At 40.3% G+C, this 16421-nt stretch overlaps 1 protein-coding gene across 1 annotated transcript; it reads left to right on the top strand.

Moving 5' to 3' along the window:
- The first annotated feature begins 3929 nt into the window (after positions 1–3929).
- Positions 3930–16418, top strand: ephx4 (epoxide hydrolase 4). The gene is made up of 7 exons (XM_020633135.3): positions 3930–4421; positions 5730–5815; positions 7209–7366; positions 11329–11457; positions 11848–11951; positions 13648–13796; positions 15438–16418. The coding sequence occupies exons 1-7, from the start codon at positions 4179–4181 to the stop codon at positions 15676–15678; spliced, it is 1110 nt and encodes a 369-aa protein (XP_020488791.1). The 5' UTR covers positions 3930–4178; the 3' UTR covers positions 15679–16418.
- Positions 16419–16421: the final 3 nt, after the last annotated feature.

Raw genomic sequence — 16421 nt, 5'->3', positions numbered from 1 at the left:
GATTACTCAGAAGCCCCTTCAAATAATCATTTGATCTTTGTACAGCGGCAGGTTTGTCAACCAATTTTGATGCCTTCATTATACAGATCCAATCACCAGTGGTGCTAACTTTTGCATTTTTAAAGAACAAAATTTCCTACATGTTCTGTGTTGAACTTTCTTTATGATTTCCTTCTAGGTTGATCCAAGTCTCAGATAACCAGAGCAGGACAGGAGCAGTTGGAGTTATGGAAAGTTATTTGTAGTTCATCACTTGATTTCGTCCAGTTATCAAGCAGTGATTGAAAGAAGAGAATATTCTGCTCAAGTCATAGAACTGTAGTATGTGATTGAAGTATGGCCTTGTAAACTGATACCTAGACAGCAAGAATGTCTCACAACTCTGGGGCAGGTGGGGGACAATGTTGGAGGCACCTTCACAAAGTTGTGGTCAAAAGGTCATGTATCTATGGAGCTGCCAACCTGAGAACACAAGGTTGGCCCAGAGGTCTTGTAAAGCAGCAGATGGGTAGCAGAAGGCCAGAAGGGGTGTTGTCAGCGAAAACCTGTGTGGCAGCATTTCAGTTGGCCCAAAAAAAAGTTTTGGCAAGCCGTCAGGCGACTCAGTAAGAGAAATCAAGCTTTGCTCAGGCTGTGCTCAGCAGGGGAGAACTGCTGACACTAACTGAGGATATTGTTGGGTTTAAAGGAGACCCTTTTCATAACTCCTTAACTTAACCGGTACTCCCTTCTGGGGATGATGCAGACTTTCAGGACCCTGAGAGCCTAAACCAAATCCCTGGTCGTGTTCTTTTGAGGTAGTTAAGAGGCGACTCAGCGATATGGGTGGAAACTTTTGAAGTTGGTAGAGGGAGTGCATGTTGATGTGCCCTGGAGGAGGACTACAAGATTTTTTGTAGACCAGGGTATAGGGAGGGTTGACAGCATAGACTGTAAAAAACATGTAGTCTCAGTGACGTCAGCCATCGCTTTCTGAAGAGGGATTTTGAAGACAGGATGGCAGACGCCTCATTGGAAATTATGTCTCTGCCTAACTTTTGATCAACTAAGTCACAGGCAGAGTGGAGTAAAAGTATTGCCTTAGCCTCCTGGGAACAGCTACTACACACCCACCTGTCAGTCAAATCAGCCATGTCTCGAACTATGGAAATGCATGCATGGCGCCATAAAGTGTGTGTCAATTAAGAAATGAGATATTCAGACCAAGACTGTTTTTATACCAGGCTGTAAATATGTTTAATTCTGCTGTCAAAATGGGCATGGTGAAGTGAGGCATCATGGGGCTTCCAGGGCTCGAGGAAACTGCACTTCTTTTTTTTTTTTTGCACTTCCACATTGGCTTCTTTTTTTAATACGAGGTTGCTGCTTGGTTAAGGGTCCACCTGTGGCTTACATAAGCCCTCAAATGCAGTTGGGTCTAAACATGGTTTTGTTGTCTTGGCTGTGATGTCTGTTTAGTGTTGCAGAAATGTCAATTGTACCTGCAGAATGGGAGAATAATGTGGTGGCACCCATTTTTTAAAAAGGGAACAAAGGAAGGATTCTGCTGCTGTGAAAGTGATGCAACAGGCCTTTGTCCTTACAGGCTTAGTTGACGGGTCATGAGTGATTGTCAAGCCAGTCTAAATGTCTTTTGTGGATTTGGAGAAGGATTACAACCATTTCACTCCAGGGAGTCTAGGGGGATATAGTATGAGTATGGAGTAAAATGTCGGTTCTATGAGCCATCAGGTGCTTTTTTAATCTGAGTGAAAGCTAAAGCTGTGTCCATATTGTGAGCAGAGTCAAACATGGTTTCTGTGATCGTCAGGCTTGACAAGGGTTATCTCTTGTAAGAATCTAAAACATTTATTTTCATGCAAAGGTTGTCAAGGCACAGCCATGGGATGCTTTGGCTTCATCAAGCTACGACCTTCCACACATTAGGGGTTGCATGACTTCAGATTGTTGTAAGTTGACAGTCGTGATAATAGTGGAGTCGATGTCTAATAGCCGCTGATGACGTTATCAATAAAACCACCAGAAGGGAATGTTTTGCAACCAGCAAAAATATGTACTTGCAAAACTCACATGCTGTTGAAACCTGACAGTTAATACATAAGAAACAGTAGGATGCAACAGCTGCAGTAGAGTATGCAACAATAACATGTGTGCTACCACATCCATTTAGGTTAGTGCATAGAAAAATTAAAACTTAGGAAAAAAAATAATTCAGGTAACAATAGAGTTTTTGCCGACTCACTATAGGCAGAGTTTTATCCTGATTTTTTTTATCCTGGTATTACGACTAGTTGACATCAGGCATGAAGGATCATCACACAGCTGTAAAGTTGACTAGTGGACTAGTCTGTGCAACCCCTACCACAATGCGAGCTTGGTTTGCTTTAGAATACAATCATAGGTGGATTAGATCGGTGTCAGCAGAAATGGTCGGCTTTTAGCAGAACATTGTGGTGGAGAGAACATTAAGCCGCATGCCAAAGCTTTTGATTTATGAGTAATCCACAATCCAGCCCCTCATACATGGTCATGAGCCCTCGGTGGTGACAGAGAGAATGAGATTGTTGAACAAGTAGGCAGATTTTGTTATCTCCATAGGGTGGATGGAATCAACATTTTGAAATGCTTAAAGAAGCTCAAACATGCAGAGGAGGCTTGAACAGAGTCTCTGATCCATCTCAGGTATGGGCATCTGGATTGATCGCTCTTATGCATTTTCTTTTGGATGTTGTACGCCCAAAATCCTACTGGAAGGAGTGGGGGGGGGGGGGGGGGGGTCGACAACAAAGTGGAGGGTTTTTGTGTTATTGTTTTGGAAGGCCTCTTGGATCCTCACAGAGGACATAGAAAACGTTGCTGGAAAAGCTCTGTCTTAGCTACATTGTTTAACTGCTACCAATAGTTACTATCAGGCCTACTAATAGTTTAATCACACCTTAATATTCTTAGACATTTGTACTCTCTCTAAAATTCTGCATCTTAAATAATAACAAACCTCATTTGTAAGGTTGTTTGTCTGCAGCCTTCTGGATGAAGTTAGCCAAATTAACTTTAACATGATATCTTCAGAGGCCACGAGACTTGGATCCCTTACAATTTTAATGTAGAAAGTAGAAGATCATTCTGTCATATCATAAAAATTATTTGTTTTCAGCACTGAGGCAGTTTTTAAGGCAGGTCAGCCCTTGTGTTTTATCGTTTTACTGTGCTTTTTAATTATTTAAGTTACAATATTACTTATTTATGAATTCAGTTGTTTTGCCCCATTGTGTAATAATATGGGCTCAACTCTAAAGAGCACATATAGGTTTTTATTAAATGTCAAGTTCTTCATTTTTAGATAACACTGTTCATGCAACATGTGAAAATAAATGCCTTCATAAATGAAATAAAATATACTCTAAAACACACAGACATAAAATAGTGCAGCGGTAAAAGATGTGTAGCCTAATCTGTTATATTTCCACTCACGTGATGGATTAGGCTAATCTTGAATTGGTTAACTGGTTTATAAGCTTATGTGTTATCTTGTCTCGACTTGTGCTTTCTAACAAAGCAATAGTTTGGTTTAAAGGGCTGAATAAAAGCACACCTGTGACCACATTACATTGAAATACATTACAATATTAATGCGCTGTCTGGAAAACACCAGTCACATATGATTGAGTCGCGTAGAAGCCACATATTATTCTAAAACTGGTTGTAAAACAATGAACATGAGAATAAGTATTCCATTGATTGACTGTGAAGAAGAACATGCTGTCTTTTTTTTAACCAGTGTTGTTTTCATGAGCGGCGTGCAGCCCCGGAGCTTTGCAGTGATTTTCAGGGTTTTCTCTGCCTAACAGCGCCTCTTAGCTGTGCTCAAATCACTGTAAATCACTGACTGCATTGACAGGCTTATTGCTGGATTTCGGACTTGCCTTGTATAGTCAACAACACCGACTCCTGCTAAACAACCAGTGCTGTCACACGCAAGCGTGAAATCTGACGTGATGCTCCAGCCACCGTCCCATTCAAACGTTTCTCGGGATCCTCCCTTCAGACAGTCGTGCGTATGCGCTGCTAACGCCACAGCGGCATTGTCAGAGCAGTATTTGAACACAAGCGACAGATTAACAGAGAGAAATCAATAGGTAACTTGGTCTGGATTGATTTTTTTCTGCGGCAATGTAAAGATGGCGAGAGTGCTCCACAACTTGCTGTTATTTCTGATCAGACTTGCGCTTAAAATCAGAGTTTTGGGGTATTGGTCGCTTATATACGGTTATTGTGGTCTGTGCACCGTCGTAGCCCTCCTGAAACTTTGGTGGAACATCGTCCTGAGGCCGACAACAACCTTCCAATGGGTGACTCGTGAAACTCCCCCGGCTTGTCTGAATGACACGTCCTTGGGAACCCACTGTTATGTTAGGATCAAGGTAAGACACTCGTGCACTTGGACATGAAAGGTGTCTGTTGACTGTGAGGGGGGGGGGGAGTCCATTGTGTGTGTGTGTGTGTGTGTGTGTGTGTGTGTGTGTGTGTATGAGCCCCTCTCGCGAGCTACGATGCTCAGATGTAAAATGCTACAACACCTTGTTTTGCAGTGTCGCGTCGTGAAAAGACAAACAGGCCTGATGTGTGGTCATATCATGAGGCGTCTGTTGATTTTTGAGACGTTTCTCGGTGGCATCGCGGTTTGCTGGCGCTGCGCTCAGGTGGTGCTGAAAGAACAGCTCCTCCGCCTCTACATGCGGCGGGCTGCCAGCCTCCTAACTAAACAACCTGTGCTCAACATTATGTAATTAAATACCAAGGCATGCCTGTCACTAAAACATGTCGAAGCCTATATTGTCTGTGCAGGGATTGGCTATATGAATTTGAAAAGTGAAAGTACAAATTCTACATTATAAAAACCTTATTTAAGAAGTCCTGCGTTTACAATAAGGGGGGGGGGGGGGGGGACACGTCAAGTAACCAACCGTACATAAAGTACCGAAAGTGTTCACAGTCTGCAGGGAGACCCCTGACATTGTTATAAAATTAGACTATATTGGTTATTAATTTGAACTGTACAGTTAATTATATTCATATGTTGCTGGTCCAGTACAGGTTCATTATTTCTGTTACTCTGTTGGACATTTTAAAGTATTATTGTGCTTTTTTCGTATCTAAATCTTGATATTTGAGTTAACTACTTACAACTGCCATTTGGTAAATCTATTGCAGTTAGAGGACAATATTCCCCTCTGAAGTTTGATGACAGAAGACCAAAGTAGCAGAAAAAAAAAAAATCATGTATTGAACAAGAAGCTTAGAGCTGTGCATGAGTAAGAAAAACCTACACCGTGTTTCCATGCAGGATCAACAATTGCCTGTAGAAAAAGGCTGTAGCAAATCAGTTCTGTTTAATTCTATGTCTGATTCTTATCTGATGCGTGTGGATAGACAGACTCTTTTTTTTAAGTTGGTTAAAAAAAATCAGATTTTCTTGGAAAGCTTAATGAAGCAGCAACAGACTCACAAGACAGTGACTTTGCCAGATAATTGTATTCTCATTATCTTTTGAGTCATAATCTCCACCAGTATTGTTTTCCTGATTACTGCTACATTAAGTAATGGACATTCAAAAATGCTGATTTGTTCTAATCTGTCTTCAAAATGCCAAAGGCTGAGACTGTCAGCTAAAGTCTTTTTTTTTTTTTTTTTTTTTTTTTTTAAATGCCATTGTCTCTTCTTCCTCCCAGGAGTCTGGCCTCAGGTTTCACTATGTTGCTGCTGGAGAGAGAGGAAAGCCACTCATGCTGTTCTTACACGGATTCCCTGAGTTCTGGTAGGTCACAGGGAAATCAGGGTGGGGGGGCAGTTGCGGTAACCGCATTAGTGAGCTCCACTGCACTCAGAACAAGCAGACAAGTCAACTGTAAAACTCTGTTTGTTCAGCTGCCTGGTATTTGTTACGTCGGTCACTTCTCTTAAAATTCCCATGACAAAGAGAATTCCTTGGCTCTGAGGTTTCAGGTTTAATCCCTGTCCGCCTTGAGGGCTGCAAAAAAATAGAGAAATAATAACCCACTCCAGCCAGGGGGATATGAATTAATATCAGGAGAAAATGGTCCCGAGCATTCAAGATCTCCTTCCTCTGATATGACATGATAAATGGGGTAGAGTATTGCTCCTGGATTGGGGCCAGAGGTTGTCAAGAGCTGTAAGCCTGTCCATATCTCTGACATACCATCTAAGCTGCAGACAGAACTAAGATTAATTAACTGTAGAGGCGAGCTCTTTCTGCTTCACTTGCTGTGTATTCTTCACAGGAATGACGAACAGTGATGAGAGTGACATGGGTGGAAAGAACTCTTCACACTTACTTAATATGTGCTAATTCCCTCTTTGAAATGAGAAGTGTATCTGTGCATCAGAGGGAGGGTGGAGGGGTCCGAGAGGCTTACTTTGCTTTAAACCTCATCTATATTCTAAGATCGCGGTTGAGTGCAGGGATCTTATACTGACTCATCAGAAATCACAGTCAGGGCTCTGCATCTTTCTTCCCCCCCCTGTACGGCTGAGGAGGAGGGGGATTTCAGTCCTGATGAGGAGCCTCTACAGAAGAAAAGATCTTCAATTAGGAAGTCAGCCGAGCCCACACTATCAGGGGGCGGTTAGAATCTAAAACAGCTTCTGGTATACTGAGGTGACCTTCACCTTTTTAAGAAAGTAAAGTTTTAGCTTTGAAAAGAAGTTTGTAATATTTGTCTGAATGTGTATGGTATGAGTTTATAGAGGCACTTAAAAAAACACTCCACTAGTGCTGGACATAATTTTACGAGGGAATTCTGCTCAGCCTGTCAAACACTTGCATAATTTGTGACTCTAACAAGAGATTACATAAATCCTTAAAAGATGCCCCAGTTTGTCTTGAGTCTGAGCTTGCAGACTGAAAGTGTTTAGCTGAAAGTCTTTGTTGCATACAAGGGATTGGAATTTGAGTGGCTCCACGTGGGAATGACAGAGGACACCCAATCAGATTGCATCATGGGGGTTAAGGGAACCAGTGTTTTGGGTGGCTGGACCCGAGGTTTTGTACTTAGAGTATCTAGACTTTTGCTGCATTGATTTGAATTCTGTTTTTCATATGGAACAAAATATTTGAAGACTGTCTCTTTAAGTTAAATAAATAAAAAAGGAAATATTTTTTCATGTTTGTATCTGTTTGTGTGCCTCAGGTTCTCCTGGAGATACCAGCTGCGAGAGTTTAAGAGTGAATTCCGTGTGGTGGCCATCGACATGCGGGGCTATGGGGAGTCAGACTTGCCGCTCTCACCTGAAAGTTATCGCTTCGATCACCTGGTCACCGACGTCAAGGACATCGTGGAGTACTTAGGTGAGCAAACACTGGAAAAGTGTTTCTGTCTGTAATCAAGAAAAAAACCTCAGAAGTGTGTTGAGTGAAAAATGAAGTTGTTTATCAGTCTTAAGCTGTGGACAGCCCTCAGGCCTGCAGCCTGGCATGACAAACTTCCTGTGAGTCATTCTTACCAAACATGGGACATTGTGTAGATATAGAGCCTTCAGCCGGCTGACTGCATGCTAACACTAGCAGGAAGCTAGCCTGAGGCAGTCTGCTCACACCAGCATCCACTAATGATCACTTGGCCAGAAAGATATTTTTTTTGCTCTTTTACTGGCCAACAAATCACTTTCCTTTAAACTCACAGACTTTACACGATAAGCAGTCTGAGCATTGAAATGTCACTGAAGATTGTCTAATGAGTTCATGTACAGTAGTTAGAGTCTGGTAGCTCTATCTTTGTCCTCTCCTTCACACTTGTCACCTCATATTCAAGTGTGTTACAGCTACTGTTTCAGCACTAATTACAAGATTGCTGAAATAATTTAGATGGTCATGTCCTGACTTTGCTACACATACACACTGTCCTTAGCCTACTTAGTTGCATAATTTGCTAATAGATGATTGAGGTCCATTATAACTTGCTTGCTTGTTTTAAAGTTTGTCCATCCTTCTTATCAACATGATTAAAATAAGATTAAACAAGTTTATTGTTGCCAGCTATCAAAAAAAGGAGCATACTAAAATGCAGTAGGAAATGTTAATGGTCAAACAATCACACAGGTTTCAAACAATCCCCATGGTAACTCCATTTTTGGGGGAGGTAAATCTGGAAAATAGTGATATTATTACTGCTGCACATAACTCAGTGCTTACAGTTGTTATGAATACCATAAAACGTTGATTAAAAGCCCAGGCTTTTATATACTGTTCTCTAAAATGACCCTTCCTTCATTGTGAACAGGCGTTAATACAAGACGGGCCTTTCATTGTTTTCAAATAAAACTCCTGCACAGCAAAGATGGGAAAGACGATAAACTTGTTATTATTACACCAGAAAGAATATTTAACTCTGCACAAATGAGGATAACAATAAACAAATTCAGACAAAAATCACTCATTTGATCTTGATTTTTAAGGCAGTACGCCGACCTGCTGCACGGCTGGTACACATACGAGCATCATTATGTCACTCTCTGTTGCCTTATTAAAGATGTAGCAACAGAAGCATTAATGTGAGTAACATTCAACGAAATGATCTGAATGTAAAAGATGAATTCTTCTCTTTTAATTCTTGTGACTTTATATTGCTAGCTGCTTTACTTTACCTGTCTGCTGGTTGGTGCTGAATGTTTCTAACACCTGGAAAAGAGCAACGATGAGAACAGTCAGGCTGGATTAAAACAACAAAGCTCTGATTCAGACATTAACTTGATTTCTGAGTTTAATTACCACAGCTATGAGCTGAAGATGCTCAACAGGAAATTTCTTTTGTATCAGTACTTTTCACATTATAATTGGGTTAATCAGAGGGTTTGATTTTATGTCAAAAATGAGTTGTGCAGCCAAAGTTGATCCATTTGAACCCAGTGGAGACCGAAGGCATCATAATGGTCCACTTTAATGGTAAAATAATGGTTAGACACATAATAGTAAGTATTCATGAGCAGTTTTTGAACCCATTCAACATGAAAAATTCACATTGTCTCAATGGTGCTTATGAGAGAGCTCTATAGTTAATGCTTTGTAGCTTTTTCCATTGTTCTAGCTGTCACTGTTAATTTCTTAACAGGCTTTCGGGAGCTTAGCACTCAATAATGCATCAAAGTTATTTTAGTGAAAGTGGGAGGCCAGCGTTTATCATACTTTAAATAATGGGCTCTGATTTAAAATTGTACTACACAACTGTTGGAGCCCTCGTGGTCTTCTCACAGTTGTTAACCGGACATTGCACATCCCATTTTCTTATTTCAGTAAGAACTATCAGATCAATTCAACTAGATGAAGCTCTATTTTTGCAGAGCCTTTCATACAGACATGCAGAGCTTCATTTAGCAAGAAAAAATGATTCAGATGGAAAATGAGTATAGAATTTTACAAATAATGGTCATGAAAAAAATAAATCAAACAATCAAAACATTTTATGAGAAAAATAAAATAAACACCAGAGAATTAAATATGTAAAAAATAATAATGATACAAACTCTGACTCGTGTTCCAACATCACTCCATATGTAAAACCATACTTTAAAGATGTGTCTTAGTATTCTCTTAAAGGTCACATACCATCCTCCTTTTCAACCAGTTAAAATAAGTCTTAAAGCTTTACAACACATATCTGTGAAGTTTTTAGTTATAAATGTACTCTGATCCTGTATTTGATAATGACTATAAACCCCTCTATCTCAGCCCTGCTCAGAACAGGCTGTTTCTGTGTCTGTACCTTTAAATGTAAATGAGCTGTGTCTGACCACGCCCCTCTATAGAAGGGAATGTGGCTTGGGATTTCTTGCACCATACCCTGTTGTTTACGGTGAGAAGGCAGACTCAGAGGGCAGAACAAACACCGAGCTGTTGGAGTGTCACCCACCTTGTGATGTCATAAAGGAAAAATCTCCAAACAGCCTGTTTGAGCACACATTTTCTGAATAGTGGAGCAGGCAAAAGACGGAGAGGATGGACTTTTCTCATAATTGGGGGTTTATAGACAGACTAGGGACAAATATTAGTGTTAAAAAAGCAAGATAAAGTGTATTTTGCATCAAACGTGACCTTTGAAAATACAGAGAGAACTTTCCACTCCAGTACCTTTACATGTACTTTTATGGGACGTATAAAGAAATTACAAGAAAAGGTTTCGAGGACATTAGTGATCTGGTTCAACTATTACATTTAAAAAAGTAAAAAACTGATGTGGTTTCCTCAGTTGTTGATATGTTTGATGAAGAAATTCGCCATTGAAACCTGACTTGCTTTTAAACTTGCTTTTAAATTATTTATGAACAAGTTGCAGCATCACTGAACACGTATGCCCAGGAGAGTCATGAAGCCAATAATGATCCCTCGCGAACATACAGAAACTCTGGTACTTATGGACACACCTCACATGAGAACAACATATGGACATCTGTTTTACAGGACCACCCCTCTCTATACAACTGTGGGGGTTTCTGTCTTAGATATATGCATGTCATAAACTCAAAGGACAACACAGGTTACAGATCCAATCTCTTGTCCAGATGTGGTCTCCACATCCTTAAGGAGTTAACCTATGTCCCAGGAGTTTCAGACACTTCAAACACTTCAAAACTATTTTATCAATGATATGGCAGTGTCTTAATCTGTGGGGAAATATTGTTTATGTTCTTTTTTTAAAGTGTTGATTTTTGCAGCATCATTCTCAACAAGCTGAGGTTTTTCAACAATCCAGTTAAAAGAGGATAACTATGCTATATATGGACGGAAGTTAAAGTGTAATTGAGCTCCTTTAGGATTGATTCTAGCAGTGTTTACAGGATGTTTTTTTTAACAAATGAGAAGGTAAATGTATGCTCATATCAAACACTTGGAGCAGTAAGAGCCTTAGCTAAATATCTGGCCCTTTAAGAAGCATGTGTAATATCAACGTTTGGAACGGGGCTTGCTTGTATGATTCATACCAGTGGCTGTTAATGGTGCTTCCAAAGGAAAGGGGATTAGATTATAGTTATTGGCAGTAACGTGTTCAGAATTCTTGAGGCAGATGCTCTGACCTTGATTTGCATTTGGCTGTATGTCATGAAATACATCCATTTGATGGGTGTAAATGTCCTCTGAGGGAGTAAGCCAGCAATAAAGACGTGAGAACAGTATTGATTTTTAGGGCACTGACATGCTTTAATAAACAAACACAAACATCAGAATGGACGTGCTGTTGTGTTAACATTAACAGACAGCTGTCTTCTTCTACTACAACAATAATGCAGAGTCTCTTGTGGTTTTGCTTTTCGTCAAAGGATACAACAGATGTTGCCTCGTTGGCCACGACTGGGGAGGAACCGTAGCGTGGCTGTTTGCCATTCATTACCCAGAGATGGTGACGAAGCTCATTGTTCTCAACTGTGCCCACCCTTCTGTGTTCGCAGGTAAGATTTCTCTATGAGCAAACACAGGCACTCTCAAATCACATTTTGTTTGTCATGAAAGGAAACCATGATTGTTCATGCTAATTAGAGAGCCTCTGGTTTGGCTCTTAGATTATTACCGTAATTATTATCATTAATTAGGAAGTATTGTTACTTCAATTCAATGTATGCATCCATCTGGCAGTTCCTCTTCTGCCTTGAGGGAAAGAAGATAAGAAGCTAATTACAGGAGGCTAATGTGGAGCTGGAACAGCTGGTTTAGCTGCTGCAAACCGAGAGGCAAAGTCATTGACAGTTACCACATACACGACCTCACAGCGTGTGCAGAGTTGGCGTTAAGATTAATATTGAACTTCTCTCTCTCCTCTCCTCTCCTCTCCTCTCCTTCAGATTACGCTCTGCGTCACCCCAGCCAGCTGCTGAAATCCAGCCATTTCTTTTTCTTCCAGCTGCCCCGCTTCCCGGAGCTCATGCTCTCCATCAATGATTTCAAGGTGGTCTGTTGTGTGTGGGCTTAAGCGGTTTCAAGGTCAAGGTTGTGTGTGTTTGCGTCTTTGTGTGTGTTGTGTGTGTGCATGCTCGGTGTTTATATGCATGTGCATCGGGACTATGTCGCATGTTATTAAAGTGAGAGGCTATTTTTAGTGTTTGCATCATTGCCACTTAAAGCAACCTGCTGTTGGAAAGGTCAGATAAAGGTTAGACGTAGTAAACAAAAGGATGCACTTATTCTCTACACACTAAGAGTGCAACAGAAACATTGAATGAAACTAGGCAGAATGTTGAATTTTCCATCTCAACTTTATTGTTGTTCAGGGTTAAAATGAGCCCTTTTAAATGAGTTATATCATAAATATTGTAACTCAAAATCTCAATGTAAAATGCAAATCTCCCTTAAAAAGGCTCCAAGGCAACCTGTAAGGTTTGGGTAAGATCATAAAGCGTTTATTTAACATAGAAATTACCATTTAAAATACTCTGCATCTTGTGTCTAACAAAGCTTTACCCCAAGGTCATTGTCGACAGGAGCTTACACCCCTGTAATATGTTACAATAATGAATGGAGTGGGAGGATGGGTACCTATCAATCTACGAGCCTATTGGTAAAAAATGAGGAAGTGATGCATCATCAACGGCAGGAGGAAAAAAGGATGGCCGAGAAGGAGAGGGACTCAAGGTAGAAAGGAAAGAAGGAAAAGGAAGGGATGGACCTCAATGTTCAGAAGAAGAGATTTATCACGTTCATACAGAATGAAGGTTGAATTGATCGTTTATTCAGCTTCACATGATGAAACCTATGTTGTTGGCAACACATTGGTTGTTTTACATTCATTTGGTTGAGTATGACAAAGGGCTGTATAATTCTGCACAGACCTTAAAGTGTGTCTTGGTGTATTTTTGGAGAATATTTGCATTTTACATTTTTGACTGAGGTCATATTTTACACATGTAATGAGTGTTTCACAAGAGGGAAAAGCAGAGCAGGTCCGAAGAGCACTTACGTATATAATGATTTTAAAAACCCTGCGGTGCCTTTTCACTGTTTTTTTTTTTTTTTTTTAAAGAAGCTGTTTTATTCCTTCTCCATTAACATGAAAAAAGTTACCACTCTAACATTTGTCAGTAAAAGGAAGTGACAGCCAGCAGCAGCTTAGCATATTGACTGGGAGCAAGGCCAAATGGTAAAAAAACAAACATGTAATGGCCTATGTGTTTGCTCAAAGCAACCTCCCCACAAAACTGTTCTCTTTTTTATGTGAAGCTTAAGACGAACAAACTGTCTGCTCATAGTCATCCTCAAAAGTGTTGAACCATTTCTTTCCTTGTCTCAAGGCGATTTGAAAGGGCTTCTTTAAGCGTTGCCAGGCATTTTTAAATGTCATCTTATGTTGAAGTGTTCACATTTGATCATATTTGCCAATTGAATGCAAGATTTCATAACGTTCCTCTACCCCTGTGTTGGCGTTTTAGAAAGTTAAAGCACAGCATGTAATGTTGTCAAGCCAGCAGTAAGTCCGGGTGCCAGAGCTGTGACCGAAGGTCATCAGAGATGATTTAAACACGAAGGAACATTTTCTGACTCATATTTCAGTGACACTGACGTCCTTTTTTTTTATATAAATGTGTTCCAGTTCAAATTGCACCAGTAACATAAACTCACCCCAGTGTTTGCTGCTGTCTTTGCTGCAGGCTCTGAAGGCCTTGTTCACCAGCCGAAACACGGGGATTGGAAGGAAAGGTCGATGGCTCACTGCAGAGGACTTAGAGGCCTATCTGTACGCTCTCTCACAGCCGGGAGCTCTGACTGGAGCCCTCAACTATTACAGGAATGTCTTCAGGTGGGGAATAGTTTCACAGAAGAAGGACTGAGTCAGTGTTTCGTTAGTATAGAAATTTAAAGCAGCACAGGACTGTTCTAATCCTTTACTTTAGTGAAAGTATGAATGCAGCATTATGAAATACTCTCAATAAAGTCAAAGTATTGACTATTTTTTGAAAAAATCTTCTGGTGCGAAAAGTGAAATCCCTCGGGATGTTATGCTATTATATTTTTTTAAAGTTGTATTTTACTAGCTTAGTATTCTCTTAAAAAACAACCCTGGAGTAGCTCACCTTTAAAAAGTACATCATAAGACATGCATTTTACTGAAGCTTCTGAAACAGGCTTGCTGTTGCCATAGGAGACCATTTCAGTTTGACTGCGGTACTCTGAGATGCTTTTTAGTAAGTGTGTGTTTGGTCATCTTAATAAGCTCTTGTACAATCTGATGAAAGAATCACTTGCTGAGCAGTGAGTTTGTACTTTTCAAAACGTTTTATCATTTTATTCTTAAGAAATACGTGATGTTGTTGAATGCTAATTTAGTAGCGCCATCTGCTGTCAGAGCTGTGAAGTGAAGATTTAAACCTGACCCTTTACTCAGGTCAAAGGAAGAGGAAATATTCATATACTCAGGGTCATTCTCGCACGTTAGACGTGACTCGCTGGCCAAGAGTGATCGTCACAGATCAGATCAAAGAAAGTATCAGTGCATGCATTTTTAACATGTGAACTGTGAATGCATGGCTGAGCACGCCATCTGCTCCCTTCTCAAGCAGGGAGTTATCTGAGAATAGCTTTTATATGCTTACGTCAAACAAACATCACTGACCCATGCTCAATTAGCTTCTCCACAAGAGCATACTGTATATAGGCACGAGGGACATAAATACACAGAAACATCCATCCGTCCCTCTTACTCGTCCTGGCCAGAAGGGCTGAAGCATTTTCCTCCACATTCTTACAGAGATGTAGAGCGAACTGAAATGTGTAATATGAAACACAGATTAAGTCGGCTGTTCAGAAGTTATTAATTCATATGCTGCATTAGATTTCTATGATCATGATGATGCAGAGGGTTGTTTCCATCTACCTTTTTTGATGCACATCCCAATTTGTGATTAAAAAGTTCCTCTGATATCTTGTGATATCTGCCTGCTTCCTTCACTGAACGTAGGAAATTATAGCCAGGATGCCTTTCTACATTTGATGCCTCAAATCCACCGAGAAGCTAAAAAAAAAAGCTTACGATGTAACGATGATGTTGACACAAGCTAGTAGAAAGTTACTGATTCAAAATAAGTCACAAAAGTAAGTTAACAATTGGAAAAAAATATCATCGCTAGGAATCTTGCAAGTACCAGAAACAAGAAAGGGTCATAACATCCACGATGATTGGCAGCTCTGAACAGAATCAGTCTGTTGACTCGACACATCAGTCATAACTTGTTTTTTGATTTCTAGTCACAATTACTTGGAGCTCAATGCTGACTAAAGCTGATATTATATTCTATTCTATAAACCAGTGCTTATACGTAGTTCACCCTGTGTGATTTATTTTCTGTTTAAAATACCTAAAATATCAACATTAGAATTACGTTGTCTTTAAGAAACATCTCACACCAGAAACTGACTCTGTTTTGTCCCTTTCTCTCCTTAGCTCTCTTCCCCTGAGCCCGAACCACGTCAGGTCTCCAGTGCTGCTGCTGTGGGGGGAGCGAGACGCCTTCTTGGAGCAGGAAATGGCAGAGGCTTGCCGCCTCTACATCCGCAATCATTTCCGTCTCAACATCATCTCTGGAGCCAGTCACTGGCTGCAGCAAGACCAGCCTGATATTGTAAACACCCTCATATGGACCTTCCTCAAGGAGGGAGAGGGACGCAAAAGCTACAGGAACTAAATCCACAGAGAGGCCTCCTCCAGCCCCCCCCCCCCTCACTTGCCACACCTGGAAGCCTGGAAAATGCCTGTGATACCAAGCAACATAGTGATAATGCAATCATTGTTTTAATCTTTCACATTTCAGATATTTTTTGAAGAGGTCAGCTGTACAGGAGAGAATCAAAGCACACTTCAGTGGAGAGGACACTGGGCCATATATATATATATATATATATATATATATATATATATATATATATATATATATATACATATATACATACATATGTGGCACACATTCAAAATATTTTTTTGCACATGACATCCGCCTTAAAGTTTGTCAGTTACAGCATTACAAATGTGTGGCAAAATCTCCTTGTGACTTGTATTGTGTGGTGCCTTTTGACTTTCAAGTTGTGGCGGTGTAAAGATGTCTGGAGAGACTGGGATAGGGTGTCGTCTGCTGTACGTGTATGTCTCATGGGGTCGCTTCTTTGGGCACAGTCCTTTGGGAGCAGAACGCTCCACATCCCTTTATCAGGTAGTGTTGTCTAAGGAAGGTTTCTTTTTGTATCTTTCTCCTCAGAGATACCTGCTGAATTATAGAGAATGTTGTTATCTTAATCTTTATGTATAGAAATGTCAGTGATGGTTGACTATGGTTGTACTATTTTGTATCTATTCCTACACACTGCATTTTGAAATCCACTGAGCCAGATCTACACCATTTGATTTTATAAATAAAACTTGAGTGTCAAACTG

The sequence above is a fragment of the Labrus bergylta genome, chromosome 6, assembly GCF_963930695.1.
Source record: "Labrus bergylta chromosome 6, fLabBer1.1, whole genome shotgun sequence".
In the NCBI taxonomy this organism is placed as follows: Eukaryota; Metazoa; Chordata; class Actinopteri; order Labriformes; family Labridae; genus Labrus; species Labrus bergylta.
Note: the sequence above shows the minus strand (reverse complement) of the source record. Positions and strands in the feature narration are given on the sequence as shown.

Coding starts and splice junctions, on each gene's coding strand:
- ephx4 (XM_020633135.3), top strand. CDS start 4,179: ATGGCGAGAGTGCTCCACAACTTGCTGTTATTTCTGATCAGACTTGCG. Junction 5,816..7,208: donor CACGGATTCCCTGAGTTCTG/GTAGGTCACAGG, acceptor TGTGTGCCTCAG/GTTCTCCTGGAGATACCAGC. Junction 11,458..11,847: donor CCACCCTTCTGTGTTCGCAG/GTAAGATTTCTC, acceptor CCTCTCCTTCAG/ATTACGCTCTGCGTCACCCC.